Consider the following 16,438-nt stretch of genomic DNA (forward strand, 5'->3'; position numbering starts at 1 on the left):
TCGACAAATTTTGCTTTCTGTAATCCCACCACCTCTTGTTCTTTTGCCCTTCCTGGAAAAATAAACCAAGAAAAGGACACTAACTGGGTGACAGCAGCAGGAGCTGAAGAGAAGACCAGTAACTCCAGGCTGGCCTGGGCAGGGTGGCGAATGAGGATCTGGGTTGCCAGTGTTTATGTGTTGGCACCCCGTCCCTCAGACACCGAGGAGGGAGAGGGAAGGAGGGATGGAGGCCCCCTCAGAGGCGGCAGTGAGGGGCGATTTCGGAAGCCACAGCCCAGCTTCTCAGCCTCCAGCCTGACCGGCAGGGTCCACGCCGCCGTCACGGCAGCTCTGCTGGGAGGAGAGGCTAAAGCCCCTCCAAGCGGCTTTGTGGACGACAAGCCCTGGGGGTAAGGGCACGGCTCGCATCTCCCCAGGGCCAGCCCTCCTGCCTTCTCTCGGGTCAGGGTTCCCATCGGCCAACGTCGTGCCCTGAGAAAGGGAAGGGAGCAACCCCAGCGGGACAAAGAAACCCAGGCTTGACGCGGAAAGGCCCAAGGGACCCCCGGCCAATCTCTGCTTGCCTCATAAGAAAAACAGAAAATAACCCCATCCCTCCCTAATAACGAGAATGACAATCAAATCCTCAGTTGTTTGGGAGGCAGAAGGGTAAAAGGAGTCACCAGCTAGCGCCACTGTCTGCAGGCTGGCCTTGGGAGGCCGATGGCTAAGACTCGAGAGGGGGGAAGAGAGGCTGAGAGCGAAGCCCCCTGAGAGCCAGCTGGAGGGGCCCTAACGGGCACTTCCCGCTGCGCCGACCCGGGACTCCCGCAGCATACACGCCCCCAGGGCAGCGGGTTAGAGCCCCTCCCTGCAGGCGACAAAATGGGGGCGCTGGAAAGGAAAGTGAATCAGGAAAACCGCTGCTTCAATAGTGCACTACCTGGAGCCCGTATTCCTGGCTGCGACGGAAGCCGGCGGCAGCGTTTCTTTCTTCTCTTTACAGCAAAACCACCACCCACCAAGCCCCGCAGGGGTCTCGCGGCACCCCCCGACCCCCGATCAGGCCTCGGGGTGCTAGCAGCGCCCACCCACCCGCTGGGCCGAGCCCCGCAGCGGCCCCCGAGTCTCCCCCGAGGCCGCGCTGGGCGCCGCATCCCACCCCCGAGGGTCCTGCATCCCCACCCCCGAGGGTCCTGCATCCCCACCCCCGAGGGTCCTGCATCCCCACCCCCGAGGGTCCTGCATCCCCACCCACGAGGGTCCTGCATCCCCACCCACGAGGGTCCTGCATCCCCACCCACGAGGGTCCTGCATCCCCACCCACGAGGGTCCTGCATCTCCACCCACGAGGGTCCTGCATCCCCACCCCCGAGGGTCCTGCATCCCCACCCACGAGGGTCCTGCATCCCCACCCCCGAGGGTCCTGCATCCCCACCCCCGATCGCCGCCCGCAGGCGCCGTTCCCCGTTCCGGCGCGACGCCCCGGGCCGGTGCCGGCGAATCCGTCTCCCCCTCGCCCACCGCCGACCCCGGGGGCGGGGATATTTTCTCCAACTCTCCGCGTCGTTCACCAAGCCCCACCCCCCGCCCCCGGAGCGAGCTCGCGGGAGCCGGGCGCGGCCTGGGTTCAAATCCCGCCGCCGCCTCCCCCCGGCCCCGTGACCTTGGTCGGGTCCCTCCACCTGGCCGACAAGGGGAGGGGGCTGCCGGGTCTCCCCGTCCACGCACGGGGAGAACGGGGCGCGAGACAATGAGGGCCCGGCCCTCGGCGGGCCGCGGCCGCCCTCGGCCGCCCCGTGTTTCTCCGTTCCTCCCCGGCCCGATGCGGCGCTGGGATGCGAATCCCGCCGGCCTCGGAGCGCCCGCCCGGGCCGGGAGACGCCGAGCGCGGCCCCGCAGCCAGGCCCGGGCGCAGGCCGCAATCGGGGCCGGCCCCGAGGCCGGGGCTCCCCACCCCCCACCCCCAGCCCCCAGCCCGGCTCTCCCTCACGCCCCGCGCCCCGGCTCCACCTTTTTCAGACGCTCCATCAAAACGCTCTTGTTGCCGCTCGAGTCCAGATTCCGCTTCCTCAGCTCCGCCCGCAGATCGATCACCCGCAGGTCGCTGAGGCGCCGCGTCCCGGTCTCCGACGAGGCGGAGCTCAGAGCCGCTGCGCCCGCCGCACCCGAATCGCCTAGGCCTGACAGAGACTCCGCCATTCCAGGGGCCCTGGCTCCGCCACCCACTTCACGCAGAACCGAGCCGGTTTGATCTCAGCTCCGAGCACAAAATGGCGCCGCCTGCGAGGGAACCGCTCCAGCCGCCCCAGCCCGCCTCGTTCCTGCGCAGGCGCACTCCGCGGGAGGCCGACGCTGCCCGTCGCCTCTGCGCATGCGTGGTGCGCGTCTCGGGCGAGCTGCGCGCAGGCGCGCCGCGCCCCGGCCGCCTCCCGCCGCCAACGACCGCGACGCATGCGTGCTGCAGTCCGGGCGCCTGCGCGTTGTGGCGGGGAGCGTGCGGTTGGGCGACGCGCGAGCGCGCCGGCGGCTCGGCTCGCTCGTTGGGGCGGCGCGCAAGCGCGGCCGGAAAGCGGGGCGGGAGGAAGCGAGTGCGTTTTCTTCTTAGGCGGCGCCATTTTGTGCTTAGAGCCGCTGCAGCCGCCGGCGCTGGGGGAAGTCGGGAGCGGAGGCGGCGGGCCCAGGATGGCGGAGACTCTGGCGGCGGGGTCGGGCGACTCGAATTCCAGCGCCACCGCTCTCGGCTCGGGCGCCTCGGAGAGCGGGACGCGGCGGCTCAGCGACCTGCGGGTGATCGACCTGCGGGCGGAGCTGAAGAAGCGGAACCTGGACACGGGCGGCAACAAGAGCGCCCTGATGGAGCGGCTCAAGAAGGTGCGGCGACTCGGCGCCCGGGGGTGGCGTGGGGGGGCGCGGCCCGGCCCGCCGGGACCTGGGGGGGGGGGTCCAAGCTGTGTGACCTTGTTCCGTCGCCGTCCCTCTCTGTGCCTCTAACCTTAGCCTCCTTGCAGCTACTCACTCTAAGTGCGCTTAGGGCCCGGCCTCCTCGCCTCCAGGGTGGGCTTTGGGCCCCTCCCCGGGGCTCCAGTTCGAGACCGGGCTCTGACCTCGCGCAAGTGCTTTTCCCTCCTGGTGCCTCAGTTTCCTCCCCTGGAGAACGTCGGGCCGCCGATCTCAATCCCGAGAGGCTGGCGAGTCATTGGAGGCCTTACAGGCGAGAGGGGCACGCTGGTTCCTGCCCCAGGGCCTTTGCACTTGCTTCCCTCCCCCGCGCCCCCCCGTCCTCTTTCTGGCACTTTCTTCCTTGGAGTCTGTCTGTCTGAGATGCTTCCTCTCCCTGACCATCCTTTCTAGAAGTTCTCCTCCTCCCCGCCCTTTCCCGTCCCACCCCGGTATTGTATTCATATCCCACTCCGAGGTAGCTAACGCGAGCTTGGGCACAGCTTGTCTTCCTGTAAAGAAACTTCTCGAGGTGGGAGACCTCCTCGGATCACCTCGGAGCGTCCAGTCTTCTGCCAGACACCTGGCGGGGACTGTCCTGTCCAGTGCAGCCACCGGCCTTCCCCCTGCCCTGGGCGTTGGCGCTTCCTCATCAGAGGTCAACGGTGGCCGCTTGAGCAGCGGCGCTCAGCCCTTTGCCCTGGCAGGATCAAGTTCAGCAGGGTCAGGCGCACCCTGTGGTTATCCGTTCCCTTCGTAGTTTAAATTTAGCAGGTCAAGCCGGGTCAAGCTCTGTTGCCCAGGGAGGGGCTGGTGTGGCTCGGTGGTTGAGTGCCTGCCTCCCAGGCACGAGGACCTGGGTTCGATCCCCGGTACCTCCTTAAAAAAAAAAAAAAAAAAAGATCATTGCCCGTTTTGAAACGGGTCGTTGCCCCAGCTCACACCACCTCCCCCAGGAGCGTCCCTCTCTCTTGTCTTTTTGGGCATTGGGCCCAGAGAGAGCTGAAGTTGTGCTGGGTCCATCCCGTGCCTTTTGACCTTTCAGGCCAGATTGCAGCAGCAGAGTTTGTCTTTGTTTACTGGGAGGTTGTTACTTACAAAGAACAGCATGTTTCTCTGGAATCTTAATAATACTGTAAAATGCATTTCTTCCCATTAGGCCGTTAAGGAAGAAGGGCAAGATCCTGATGACATTGGCATAGCCTTAGAAGTGACAAGCAAGAAGACAAAGAGATGTGTTAAAGGTATCCACTTGTAATTTCCTGCTGCTTGGGGCTTGAGTGTTTAGAGAACTTAGAGAAGGGGTTTTTTAGCATTTTCTTGCCCACTCAGCAGGGTCGGAAGAGATCCTCTCTGACCCTCAGTCTCTGCTTCTGAGAAGCCAGCCTGCTCCACAGCACCTATACAAGAAACTGTCAAGGGTGCTGGGAGGAGCAAAGAGAAGTGCAGGTGCCAAGCAAAAGGGAAATGTAAGGAACATTTCCATTCTTGTGTTTGGAATTTGAAAAGAGTAAGACTCTTTAAGTTGCCCTGCCTGACCTGAGTGATTAGATGCAGCTGCTTCCTGCCTTCCTGATTGAAAAACTGGGTTTCAAACCAAAGAACACGACACCAGCCCAAGCTTGAGTAGAGCCCAGCTCCCCTAGGGTCCAGAAGGGATTAGTGGGGGCATTTGCATGGAGTTTGCCAGCATTTATTTTTTAAAATTGAGATAGAATTCACCTGCCATGAAATTCACTCAAAATGTACAATTCAGTGTTTTGTTTTTAATTTTTAAAAAAAATTTTTGATGTTTATCATATCAAAATCATTGTGGGAGAACTTTTCTATAATTCTTCTAATTGTGTAAGATATAAACAGAAGTTTTGAAAGGTCAAAGTTTTAGGTTATGTAAGAGATTAAAGTTTAAATTTAATTTTAAAACATTGATGCGCTTATGCTATTTGATGTACCTGTCAATTTTTTTGAAGATAAACACTGATACTCCAAATGGGCACAGAATAGGAGATACAGCTCCGCAGTAGGAAACATACAAATGCCCCCTGTGGTTAGATGTCACGTTGTCCATGATTCAAAAGTCTGGTTTCCGGTGGTTGTGGAAATAAGTTTTCCTTTTTTATTTTTATTTATTTTTTTCCTAATGTAGATGCTCGTTTAAACCTGAGGTTCAAGACTTGTTAATCAAAATGTTCTCGACGACTCAGGGTTTTTCTCTTGTAAGGAAAACCAAACCCTAGCTGAGCGCCTCAGACACCAGTCTAAAGATGTCTGGATGAAGAATCGGTCAAATCGATAAAGTGTCTAGAGTTAACGTCCTGTCAGAAAAGCTTTTACTAGTTACTTCAGCTTGTGTGAAGAGCTTCAGCGCTGGCTGGGAGGAAGAGGTCTTCTGGTCCCGCTCCTCCGTTGTGCGGAGCAGCTCCTGGGCCCCCAGAGAGGGAAGGGGGGGTGGCCGCGGTCCTTGGGCCGGCACGGTCCCCGCAGGTCTGTCTCCCACACGGATTTGGTGACGTTCTTCGGAGGTATTTGAGCACAAGGCTCATTATACGCAGTGCTAGACCCGCCTGAGGTTTCTGTCGCTGTGATGAGGGCTTCTTAATTACCTGACAATGTGTGATGAGGAGGCATTAACCAGTTGTCTCCTGGCACTGTGCAACAAAACAAAGTTAGGCTAATTCCAGAAATTTGTAACTGCCTCCTTCCAAAAGTAGCTAAACTTTACGAGAGAGAACTTTCTCATGGCAAATCTGAACAAGAATCCTCTTCCCGCACTCACCTAAACAGGCCAGGTTTTTAAAAATTTGTGGCTGTGCTTTGAAAGATTACATTTTTGAATTACGTCATGCATAGAATAAAAATGTGATTGTCTAGAGGCTGTATCACTCCCTTAGGCCTTTTTATTTATTCACCACCCCCCCTTGTTTTTGCGCTCGCTGTCTGCTTTCTGTGTCCATTTGCTGTGTGTGCTTCCGTGCCTGCTTGTCTTCTCTTTAGGTGGTTCGAGGAACCGATCCTGGGACCTTCCGGAGTGGGAGGTGCTCAGTCTCTTGCGCCTTCTCAGCTCCCTGGTCTGCTGCTGCTCTTATTGTGTCTGTGTCTCTGTTAGGTCATCTTGCTGTGCCAGCTCTCCGTGTGGGCCAGCACTCCTCGTGGGCCAGCTTGCCTTCACTAGGGGGCCCTGGAAATCCAGCCCTGGATCTCCCGCGTGGTAGACGGTAGACGGGAGCCCACTCGCTGGAGCTCCTGTCCGCCCCTCCCGCCCTTTGGCTTCTGTTCATCCTAGGCCAGGCGTTTGTTTGCCTCGCAGCCTGTCTGTGCATTGCTTTGTCATTCCCACTGCTTGGGAAGCGTTTTGGTCTGCCGCTCTCCTGTTTACATCCTGTGTGGGCACTGCAGTCTACTATTTAGAGTTCTAGAAATTGGGTGCAGTTGGCAAACATTTTTAGTCAGTGTACATCTTTTTTTTCTTTTTCTTTTTTTAATTAGAGAATTTGTGGGTTTACAGAAGAGAAGGATCATGCATAAAACAGATTTCCCATATACCATCCTATTATTAACATTAGAATGGCATGTTTAAAAATTTATAAAAGGACATTTTTATAATTGTACTGTTATAGTTATTTGTTTCTAATAGTGCTCACTGCATTGCACAGTACTTTTTAAAATTTTCATGCTAGTAACGTGAGGTTGTGTATATGTTACAAGATAGCGTATTTTGTAAGGCTATGCTGTGTTAAGATTTAACGGAGGAAGCAGATGTGGCTCAAGCGATGGGGCTCCCATCTACCGTACGGGAGACCCCAGGTTCGACTCCCAGGCCTTCTGGTGAAGGCAAGTGGCCCACGCTGTGGAAACCTGGTGCAGCAAGATGGTGCAACCCAAAAGAAAGACTTAATGGGGGGGAGCGGATGTGGCTGGAAGAGTTGGGCGCCTGCTTCCCACATGGGAGGTCCTGGGTTTGGTTCCCGGTACCTCCTAAAAGTAGACAAGCAGAAAGCAGACACCGAGCAGACAATGAACAGACACAGGAAGCGGACAAACAACGGGGGAGGGGGAATAAATCCTTCAACCACAACAAAAAAAGGATTTAATGAGGGGAGCCAGCGTGGTTCAGGCAGGTGAGTGCCTGCGTCCCACACGGGAGAGTCTAGGTTTGGTCCCTGTGCCTCCTAAAAACAAAAAGGCAAACAACAAGCAAAACAAATGAGGAAATCCACTCAGGGGAGCTGGTGCGGCTCAGTGGTTGAGCGTCAGCCTTGCACATACGAGGTCCAAGGCTCAATCCCCAGTATCTAGAGGAAAAAAAAGGTTTCATAGGAAGGGATCCAGCTAAGTTTTCGGGTTGCAGCTTTGGAGCTGAGCCATTTTTCTCATGTCAAATGCAGGTAATAAGACCGCAGGGTTGTTGTCAGCCTTAAAAAATAAAGCGTAAAGAGCACAGTGTCTGACACACAAGAAAACAAAACTGAAGTAGCTAACAGGTTGCGAGGCACCGAATGGCGTGCCTTGGACTTCCTGATCCTGTCGGCACTCTTGCCGTTTGGGGCCGAGTGATTGTTTGTGGTAGGCAGGAGTCCTGTGCATGGTAGGGTTTGCGCAGCATCCCTGGCCGCTGCCAGTGTTAGGAGATGCCAGCAGAATGCCCCCGGTCACGACAACCCAGAACGCCGCCAGACGTTGCCATGTTGCGGTCCAGTTCCCTCCCTCGCCGGGAAACAGCATGAACAAAACATGCTGTGTGTGCAACTTTTAGATGTGATAAATACTTAGGTTTTGAATTCCTTATTAGTAATTTTAGTGCACATCCTAAGAGGAGAATTCTTGGGACAAAATGTGTGCCCATTTTTAAGGCCTTTAAATATATACGGACCCTGGAGGTTTTACTTCCCTGCCAAGTTTACGTGTATCCACTCTCCTTCCCTGTTACCACCCTGCCTTTGGAATACCCAGCCTTTACTTCTGGTAGTTCTTTTGCTTTCACAAACACCACAGTGACCACAAGCTCATGGCCGCCTTCGCCCCTTTACCATGCCCAAAGTTCCTGAGCCAAAGACCCACGAAAGGCAACCTGCGCGTTTAAAATGGATAAAACGTAGGGAGAACCAACGAATTTTAAATCCGGTATGTGATTGCGACAGCGTGTATTTTACATGGTAATTCTTTGGTTACTAGATGGGCTTTGTCCTTTTTGTTTTGATTTGTTTTGGAAAATACTTGATTGTCATTTGATCATTTTTCTCTTGGGATGTTTGTCTTACTAGTTTGGAGGGGTTTTGAAATATTTTGAAGTTTTTGGTGTTTGATGAAAAGTAAAAGTTCTTTGTCTGATGGTATTACAGAAATTAGATTTTCATGTCCTGGTCGGTGGTTTACTTAGAATACCAACTGAGACAAAATTACACACAGTGGAAGGAAGGACATTTCTTTTAGTTTCATTGTAACAAGTTCTCCCAGATGGAAATACATCGCGCTGCAAAATCTAACTGTGAGACCAGAGCTTGAGTATAATCTGACTGAACAATTATCCTGTAATTAGGACAGAAGGCGGAGGAGGAAGGCATGGAAGATAATGGCTTAGAGGAAGATTCTAGAGATGAGCAGGTACGTGGAGTCACAGTGGAGCTGGCTGAGGGAGCTCTGCAGTCTTTTGCCCAGGGCTGCTTACCTCTTTTTTTTTTCTTTTCAAAGGAGGAGGTGGAAGCCAGTATGGAGAACTTGCAGGACATCGACATGATGGATATCAGCGTGCTGGATGAGGCTGAGGTGGAAAACAGCAGTGCCCCTGACCTTGGGGAGGGTGGTGCTGACAGCCTCCTTGGTTCTCTTTGTGACAGTAAGGAATTCGTGCCTGCACCACTGAGACAGCTTCCAGCTCAGCTCACAGAACATGCTGTAGGTAACTTGGAGACGTGGCACAATTGTGGCAGTAGCCCCGAGGCCCTCCAGTGTGGTTGCAGGCCGCCGTTTGTGTGAGGAAGACTATATATGTAGTTGGCTAAATAGACTACAGCTAAATCCGCAAATACTGCGTTTGCTCCCTAAACCTTGGTGGTAAATTACATCCATTTAAAACTGTCTGTAGGCCAAGTAGTAACCATGACGGGCAGCTTTTCTGCAGTGCTGGGGATATTTTGGTAGTATTTGGGTGAGAGACGCTTTCTAAGCATGCTGTGAGTCATGAAGTCAACGGCTCACACCATTGAGTTTTTCCTTATGAAACAGTGCTAAGGAAATACAGAAGGAAGCAAAAGTGGCCTATAGGGAAGTGGCTGTGGCTCAAGCACTCGAGTTCTTGTTTACCATACGGAGGACCTGGGCTGGATCCCTGGGACCTCCTCGTTAAAAAAAAAAGAAAAGGAAAAATGGCACCCCAGACCTGTGCGGAGAGGCGCAGGCCCCCACACTGCGAAGCACCAAAAAAGACGATGATGCAACCAGATGGGGGGGAAAGGGGCTTATAGCCACATCATCCAGGTACTCCGGTAGATACTTTAGAAATGTCTTTTGTGCACAAGGTTAGGCACTTGTATTTGTCCCTCCAGAAGAGCCCCTCTCCTTAAAGGGAACCACTGTTAACACTCACATATGTTAAGAATGACTTAATTTTGTTATTAATAGCACTTTCCCAACTTCTCACTTCTAGTGTTCTGCCCTGGAGCTCCGCGAGGTCCAGGGCTTCTTAACCTTTTTTGTTCCCTTTGCCAGTCATCTAAAAACCACGGCCTCCTTACTAAGTCCATACTGTTCTGTGTATTGTTTAATAAATACATAGACCCGTGCCAGCATGTCCCCAAGAATGAAGGGTTCTTGACTTTCACTTCCAGCTCACGGACCCCTTGTTAAGAACGCTGCTGTGGTCAGGAGTCACACCATAGAACTGATTATTGTTCTAGCCCAACATTTTAGTTTGGTCCCTTTGAAGCTTGCGTTAAGACAGTATAGCTTTTTTTTTAAAAGTTTTATAGAGGTATATTCACGTACTGGTCAATTTATCCAGTATGTATGGTCAGTGGCTTGTATAGTCAGAACAATTTCATTATTCCAAAAAGAAGGGCAGTATAGCTTTAAACTTGGGAAAAGTACCCTTGTAGACTAAACTTGGAGCCGGACAGTCAAAACTCATGAATGCCACACCTTGACCTAAGGGGTAGTGTTGGGCAGCTGACTGTTGTGTGGGTGTTTTTTCCCGAAGTGTGACTCGATTTCTAAGTTCTAGGCTAATAAAAGCATCCAGGTCATAGGTTCAAACCTGGAAAAGGGAAAAAAGGCAAGCTGTTTTTGTATCTGAGGTAAAAAGCCTCACCCTCCACATTGTCCAGAAAATAGTAAAAAGAAAAAAAAATCAAGTTAAATGTTTGTTTTAAATAACTACTTGAGGTATTGTTGCCAAGTGAAATCAGGAGTGCACGGTGTATCATTCTCTTTTTGAGTTCCACTTTGGAAGTTCTGTGGCTGGGGGATGTCACTTGGTTACCAGTGTATATAAACTGCTTGGGCGCGTAATTTCTTCATTCAGCAAATACTGAGAGACCGCCTGCGGTCTGTGAGCCAGTCTCGGAGATGCTGGGGTCCCAGTGTACCCTTGGAGGCCGGGGAGGCAGGCGAGAAACTGGATCGTCCAGCACCGTGTTTGCAGATGGCAATAGGCACCTAATCGAAACAGACCCAAGGTTGCGTGCACAGTAGGGAGGTGTAGGGAGGCCTTGACGTTTCCAACTCTGGCCTCCACAAAGGAGTTTTCCGTTTCGTTCTTTCAGGTGGACGGGGAAGGCTTCGAGAACGCTTTGGATGCTTCATCATTGGACTTCAAAGTAACCTCGGTACGTTACCACCTGATTCTGCAGCCCTGGGGGACTGGAATGGTTGGTTTTCCCTGGTTATAGGGGATATAGTGAGAGATGGTAGGCGAGCCTTGATCCTGAGCGAGGTGCCTAGGATGAGAGGTTGAGGAAGAGTCTCGGGGTTTGCGGTCTAGTGGGGAAGCGTTCACTTATCAACAGGTGTGTAGCTAGAAAGCAAGAGAAGGGAAGGAGGAGTTTGGATGGTTGGGCTCTGAGAGAGTCAGGAAGGCTTCCTGGAGGAAGTCTGCCTTATTGATCAGGAGTGAGCCTGGGGGAAGAGTTGAGGGCAGAAGTCAAGGGGATGGGGAAAGGGTGCGGCTCACGCTCGAGAGGGAGGACACGGGGGGAGGTGCCGGGGGGCTGCAGACAGGCAGGGCTGGGCCACTACGACAAGTCCTGGGGGAAGTGGGGAAAGGTTTTAACGCAGGGCACCGGCATCCAGCTGCCCCTTACGTTGGAAGAAATATCTTGTTCGTAATTTCAGCGGGAGGTATGTCAGGGTGGCCGGCCGCGTGACTGACCTCCGAGCTGCCCGGGAGCCTGGCAGCCACGGTCGTGTGACGTCAGCTGGTCTTGGGGTGGAGGTGGAGAGGCCAGGCGAGGGCACAAGTGGACGGGCTGCGTCCTGGTGCCACTGATCTGCTTCTGCCAGAGAGAAATGGGCTTGACTGAACTAAATTACTTAAAACCACGTGTGTTTTCTTGAGTGGAGTAAGTTTTTTGAAGTGGGCACTTATGCACAGGTGCTTGAAAGCTGTATTTGCTGGGGAGCTGTAGCTGCCCTGTTCTTAAAATGTGTTGTGGATTTTCTCTTCTTTTCTTTCCTAAATAGGATATTGAAGAACCTCTATTGGAGCCAGGTACTGATAAGAGAAACACGACAGTTATGGTTTGAAAGTTTTCACGCTTTTTTTTTTTTAAAGCCATGCGTACTTTAAGCTGTGTTATGGTCTTGTAAATAATTTTAATGGTGAAAAAACCAGATCGTACAAGGATTAGAGATTGGAAACCCATTCGTATCACCAGATCTGTTGAAGTGGTGTTCTGGCTTCTTGAGGTCAGATACATGTGGTGAGCTGCAGTGATTATTTTCTTCTTTCTATCCACATAGAGTGGCCTTTAAATAATCCCCCTACCCATGTGATTCCTCCATGTGTTTCTGCACATGAAACAGATCTTGTGATATTTCCCTGCAGTCATGTTGGTTAATGCAGTTAAGGCAGAGAAAGCTGTTGTAAGGACACTTATACCCTGAGAAGTGACTGGATTCCAGAAGAGAAAACAGAGTTTCTTCATGAAATTTCCAACATGTTATTCCCCTTATGGACTGCGTATATCTCCCGCCGTTGGAAGAGTTTCTGGTTTTCATATTGGACTGTTCTGTTAAAAAGAAATTCAAAGAAATTTGGAAATTGAGCGGTCATTGAATGGTGATTACATTCAGTTCAGCACCTTGGACTTTGGAAAATAAGTCGGAAGACCCAGACTTGAACAAAAACGAAGACGACTGTTGAGAAACAGCCAAACGGTTGTAGGTGTTTAAATCGGTGGGGGCCTTACCGCTCCCGTGTAGCGTAGAGGCTGATGTAGTAATCGGTTGGAGTGCAGGTCGTGTAACCAGTGTAACCGTGTGTACCCTCGGGTTTTCCAATCTCTGTGTAGCTAGCCGTTCTCTTCATGTTAGTGTGGCAGCCGTGCCAGTTCCGCATTTGTGATTGCTTTATTTCCCTGGTAATTAAACCTTGTGCCATTCTATTCCTGTTAAATCCGTAGAAAATGAGAAAATACTCGACATTTTGGGGGAAACTTGTAAATCTGAGCCAGTAAAAGAAGAAGGTTCCGAGCTGGAGCAGCCATTTGCACAGGATACAAGTAGCGTGGGGCCAGACAGAAAACTTGCAGAGGAAGAGGACCTTTTTGACAGCGCTCATCCGGAGGAGGGTGACTTAGATTTGGCCAGCGAGTCAACGGCACACGCTCAGTCGGGCAAGGCAGACACCCTGTTAGCAGTAGTGAAAAGGGAGCCCGTGGAGCAGACAGGCGATGGCGAGAGCCCGGAGGACTGTGAGCCTGTAGGGCTAGAGAAGCCAGTTGAGCAGAGTAGCACAGCGTCAGAGAACGCGGAAGCCTCTAGCGAGGAGGTCACGGAAGCGCCCAAGGAAGCCTCAAGCCCAGAACCCAGAGATAGCAAAGAAGACGTGAAGAAGTTTGATTTTGAAGCTTGTAATGAAGTCCCTCCGGCTCCTAAAGAGTCCTCAGCCAGTGAGGGCGCTGATCAGAAAATGAGGTTTGTTTTTTCTCAGTTTTAGACCAGACGCTATCTCCTTTTCATTGGTCGTTTAATGACACACATAAGCTGTTTTTCTGCAATTGGCCAGCCAGACTGATGAAATTGTAGTTTACTTCTAAAGAATGTTTGATTTCTCTTTGTGTGTTTTTAATGGGTGATTCGGTTCCTTTCTTTTCCTCAACCTATCATGGTTGTGTTCTTAAATTGCTAATTGTCTTCAGCTAAATCAAATTGACTTTAAAGACTCTGACCCTGTATTTTGGGGGGTCAGATTTCCAATATAAGTTTGCAAAGGTGTCTGTTAAAATTTTATTTCAGACTAATTTTCTGGTAGGTATTCAGTTTTAGCACATTTAATTTAGTTCTCCTTGGTTTTTCCCCCTGTGTAAATAACATTAACTTTTGTCTCTAGTTCTTTTAAGGAAGAAAAAGATATAAAGCCAGTCATAAAAGACGAAAAAGGTATGATTTAACTTACACGGAAAGGAACGGCCAGTGGTTCCCTTATTTGGGGAGGGTGGGGCAGGCAGATGCCCACATTTCAGATCCATAGTTCACTTTTAATTGTTTTTGTTGTGAGGTACTGGAGCTAACCACTTAAAGTCTTGAGAAAGTTATTTTACCACATAGATTCCCTAATTAGAGACTTTGTGAGCTTCCTGAACAGTCATGCGTAATGTGTAGAATTCCCTTGCATTGCTGGGGAGCGTTTGCTACAGATTTTGAAAGAACAGGATCAGGCTGTCACCACAAACCATGGTCCATGGCATATCTTGGTACATTTCCCCGGCTGCCCCATGGCCGTAACACCCTGTATTAGCATTGTACGTGTGCTGTCGTTCGGAGGGCACTCATGCTTGTGCTGTTAACCACAGTCCCGCTTCAGCGCCTGGTTCAGCATGTCACCCAGTCCCATGCCTCGTGTGGCCTGTACAGAGGATGCATCCGGTGGCTCTCACTGTCATCGTCATTGTGCATGGCAGCACCTCAGTCAGTTTTTGAACATTTCCCTTAATCTGAAAGAAAACATTCCATGCCCCCCGTACTGACCCTTAGCGCTGATGTCGTGCCTTCTCTGACATTGATGCAAGAGTATGGCAGCATCGCAGTTGCCTGTGGTCCAGAGCCGCAGTACCTGTGTTTTCCCACAGTCACCGTGTTCTTCCCTCCTTGGAATAGTGACGCATTTGTTCTACCTCAGAGGAGAACATTCTTGTATTTGTGCTATTAGCCACTATCGAGAACCTGGTTTTTAATGTTGGTGAGCTTCTGGGTTTTATTTATTGTGTTGAGATCCTATCTGAGACATGAGAATCTTTCTGCCCACCAAATAACCACCCAACAAGAATTTTTAGACTGCTGTCTTCATCAGTAACTGATTCATCCACGGACATTTCCGTTTGCAACTGAAAGGGATATGATTATCCCTTGAGAAAGGAAACTGAAATATATTTCTGCTCTCCAGGTTTTCCAGTTCTCACATGTGTGTTGGCAACAGTTGGGTGATTGAATCGGAAGGGTTGAAATTGGATCCCGTTAGGATTTTAAGAGGGCTGTCCTCTTAAACAAGCTTCTGTCTCCTGGTGTGCTTCGAGGTGACATATGATCATCTCCGTCTTGCTTCAGGTCGCGTTGGCAGCAGTTCGGGTAAAAATCTGTGGGTTAGCGGGCTGTCGTCGTCAACACGTGCGACGGATCTGAAGAACCTGTTCAGCAAATACGGAAAGGTGGGCCTTCTCTCACATCTTGCCACCCAGCCTTGATTTGGGGCTAAAAGACACTCAAGAGCTTAGAAATGTACTTCCTACCGTGATTCACTTAATTCTGTTTCTGTTTAAAAAAAAAGATAAGCCCCCAGTTTTTGTGTACAGTGCCTCGTTTTCCTGTTCAGAGAAGGCAGCAAGCAGAGCAGGTGGGTCATCACTTCCACGGGAAGAATACCGCTCAGAAATTTATTTGTAAAAATAGCAAAGATATGAATGTCCTTGTGGTTCTTTCTGCCTTGTCTTTAAAACAAAAACAAAAAACCAAAACTCTGTAAAAGCTGGGAGTAATAGTAAGCAGTTGGCTTCTACGTTTTCTAGTGTTTTAAGTATACAGTTTGATAACCAGAACAGAATAGTGGTTTAAAAACAAATTAACTAACATGCTGCTCACAGAGGGCAAGAGAAAAGTAATTGAGAAGCTTTCTGAGGAACTCTTGTAAAATGTTGTAAAATGATGCCACTGTCCGAGAAGTAGGTAATGAAACCAGCTTACTACAAGCCGTTGGGACCGCCCGTCTTCCGCGTGGCTTGGGAGGAGGGAGGGGCTCCCCAAGACAGAGGTCGGCTTAGTGCCACTCTGTCAGCAGGTCGCGGGGCATGTGTGATGTGTGGCAGAGACTGATGTGTGGCCTCCTCTTGGCTGGCCGAGTTGTCCTCTGTCCAGGGCTGCCAGCCAGTCAGGTGTAGTGACTTAAGCAGGCAGGATCCGGGAAAGCAGTCACTCTGTTGAAGTGTTCCTAAGAGAGTGTCCTTCAGACGGACTTAGGAAACGATCACAGCCATAAGCCGCCCACTCGTTTGCTTACATCGTTGAGTTCCTTCTTGACCCAGGCACTCGTGATAAAGCAGCAGCAAGCAGATGATGTGGTCTTGCTCGGGGAGACCTAATTTAGATTTAGGGGGTGAGTTTGGCAAACTTTGCTGATGAAGAGATTAACACTGAGACCCGAATCGTTCAGAGTTGGCTGTGCCAGTGGAATTTTGGGCAAAAGCTGCAGCCTGTGGCAGGATGCTTGCTCTTTGGGTGAACTAATGGAAGACCTGGTAGCCTGGCTCCAGGGCAGGGGGCATGTCAGGGACAGTGACCCGCGAGCTTCTCGTGGTATCTGCTCTTTGGATTTTGTCTGTCCTAGAAGTGATGCCCTTGCAAGGCTAATTCATTTGACGGGAAGGTAAAATGGCCCGATTGGCTGAGCTCCCTGACCTCGAGAGGATGCGAAGCTTCTCTCTAACTGTGAGGGTTTGCACCTGCGCCCCTCTCTGCAGAGTCCTCCGTCGCCTCGGGGATGGGGCTCTCCCCTGCCGCCTCCATCCCTGTGGTCACAGGCCCTGGGCTTATGGGTGCTCTCCCGTGCCCGAGCTGCCTCCTCACCACCCACTTCTTTGAATGTCCAGAGGACCTAGTCACATTTACGCCAGCATTTTTAGGGCTGGGTTTGAATTTGCCATCTTCCTCTTTATTTTCCCTTTCTCCTGTTTGGTCTTTGTTCCCCTTTTCTCTTTGCCTTCTTGGGGATTATTTTACATCATTTTATTTTATCTCCGTTGGCTTAGAGCTCTAACCTGTTTTATTTTTTTAGCAGTAGCTTTAGGGACTTTAGTGCACACTTTTCACTTAA

At 51.3% G+C, this 16,438-nt stretch overlaps 2 protein-coding genes across 7 annotated transcripts in view; one reads left to right on the top strand and one right to left on the bottom strand.

Annotated features, from left to right (window-relative positions):
* SAFB (scaffold attachment factor B) overlaps window positions 1-2,429 on the bottom strand; it is a 33,985-nt gene extending 31,556 nt beyond the window's left edge. Inside the window, exon 1 of one of the 2 annotated variants that reach the window (XM_058282019.2) lies at window positions 1,996-2,429. In XM_058282019.2, coding sequence (XP_058138002.1) covers window positions 1,996-2,184 — 189 coding nt within the window. In that variant the 5' untranslated portion in view covers window positions 2,185-2,429. The remainder of the gene's footprint in view (window positions 1-1,995) is intronic. The other variant, XM_012526940.4, reaches the window with a different exon arrangement.
* A 48-nt stretch (window positions 2,430-2,477) lies between these two features.
* SAFB2 (scaffold attachment factor B2) overlaps window positions 2,478-16,438 on the top strand; it is a 33,201-nt gene continuing 19,240 nt past the window's right edge. For all 5 annotated transcript variants that reach the window (XR_011646566.1, XR_009181953.2, XM_058282020.2 and 2 more), the window contains exons 1-9: window positions 2,478-2,856; window positions 4,082-4,166; window positions 8,459-8,523; window positions 8,611-8,814; window positions 10,680-10,742; window positions 11,596-11,623; window positions 12,537-13,050; window positions 13,466-13,515; window positions 14,680-14,780. Coding sequence is in view for 3 of the 5 variants with exons in the window: in XM_058282020.2 (XP_058138003.1) it covers window positions 2,668-2,856; window positions 4,082-4,166; window positions 8,459-8,523; window positions 8,611-8,814; window positions 10,680-10,742; window positions 11,596-11,623; window positions 12,537-13,050; window positions 13,466-13,515; window positions 14,680-14,780 (1,299 nt within the window). In the remaining 2 variants the exon portion in view is untranslated. The remainder of the gene's footprint in view (window positions 2,857-4,081; window positions 4,167-8,458; window positions 8,524-8,610; window positions 8,815-10,679; window positions 10,743-11,595; window positions 11,624-12,536; window positions 13,051-13,465; window positions 13,516-14,679; window positions 14,781-16,438) is intronic.

Source organism: Dasypus novemcinctus, chromosome 19 (genome assembly GCF_030445035.2).
Source record: "Dasypus novemcinctus isolate mDasNov1 chromosome 19, mDasNov1.1.hap2, whole genome shotgun sequence".
Classification (NCBI taxonomy): Eukaryota; Metazoa; Chordata; class Mammalia; order Cingulata; family Dasypodidae; genus Dasypus; species Dasypus novemcinctus.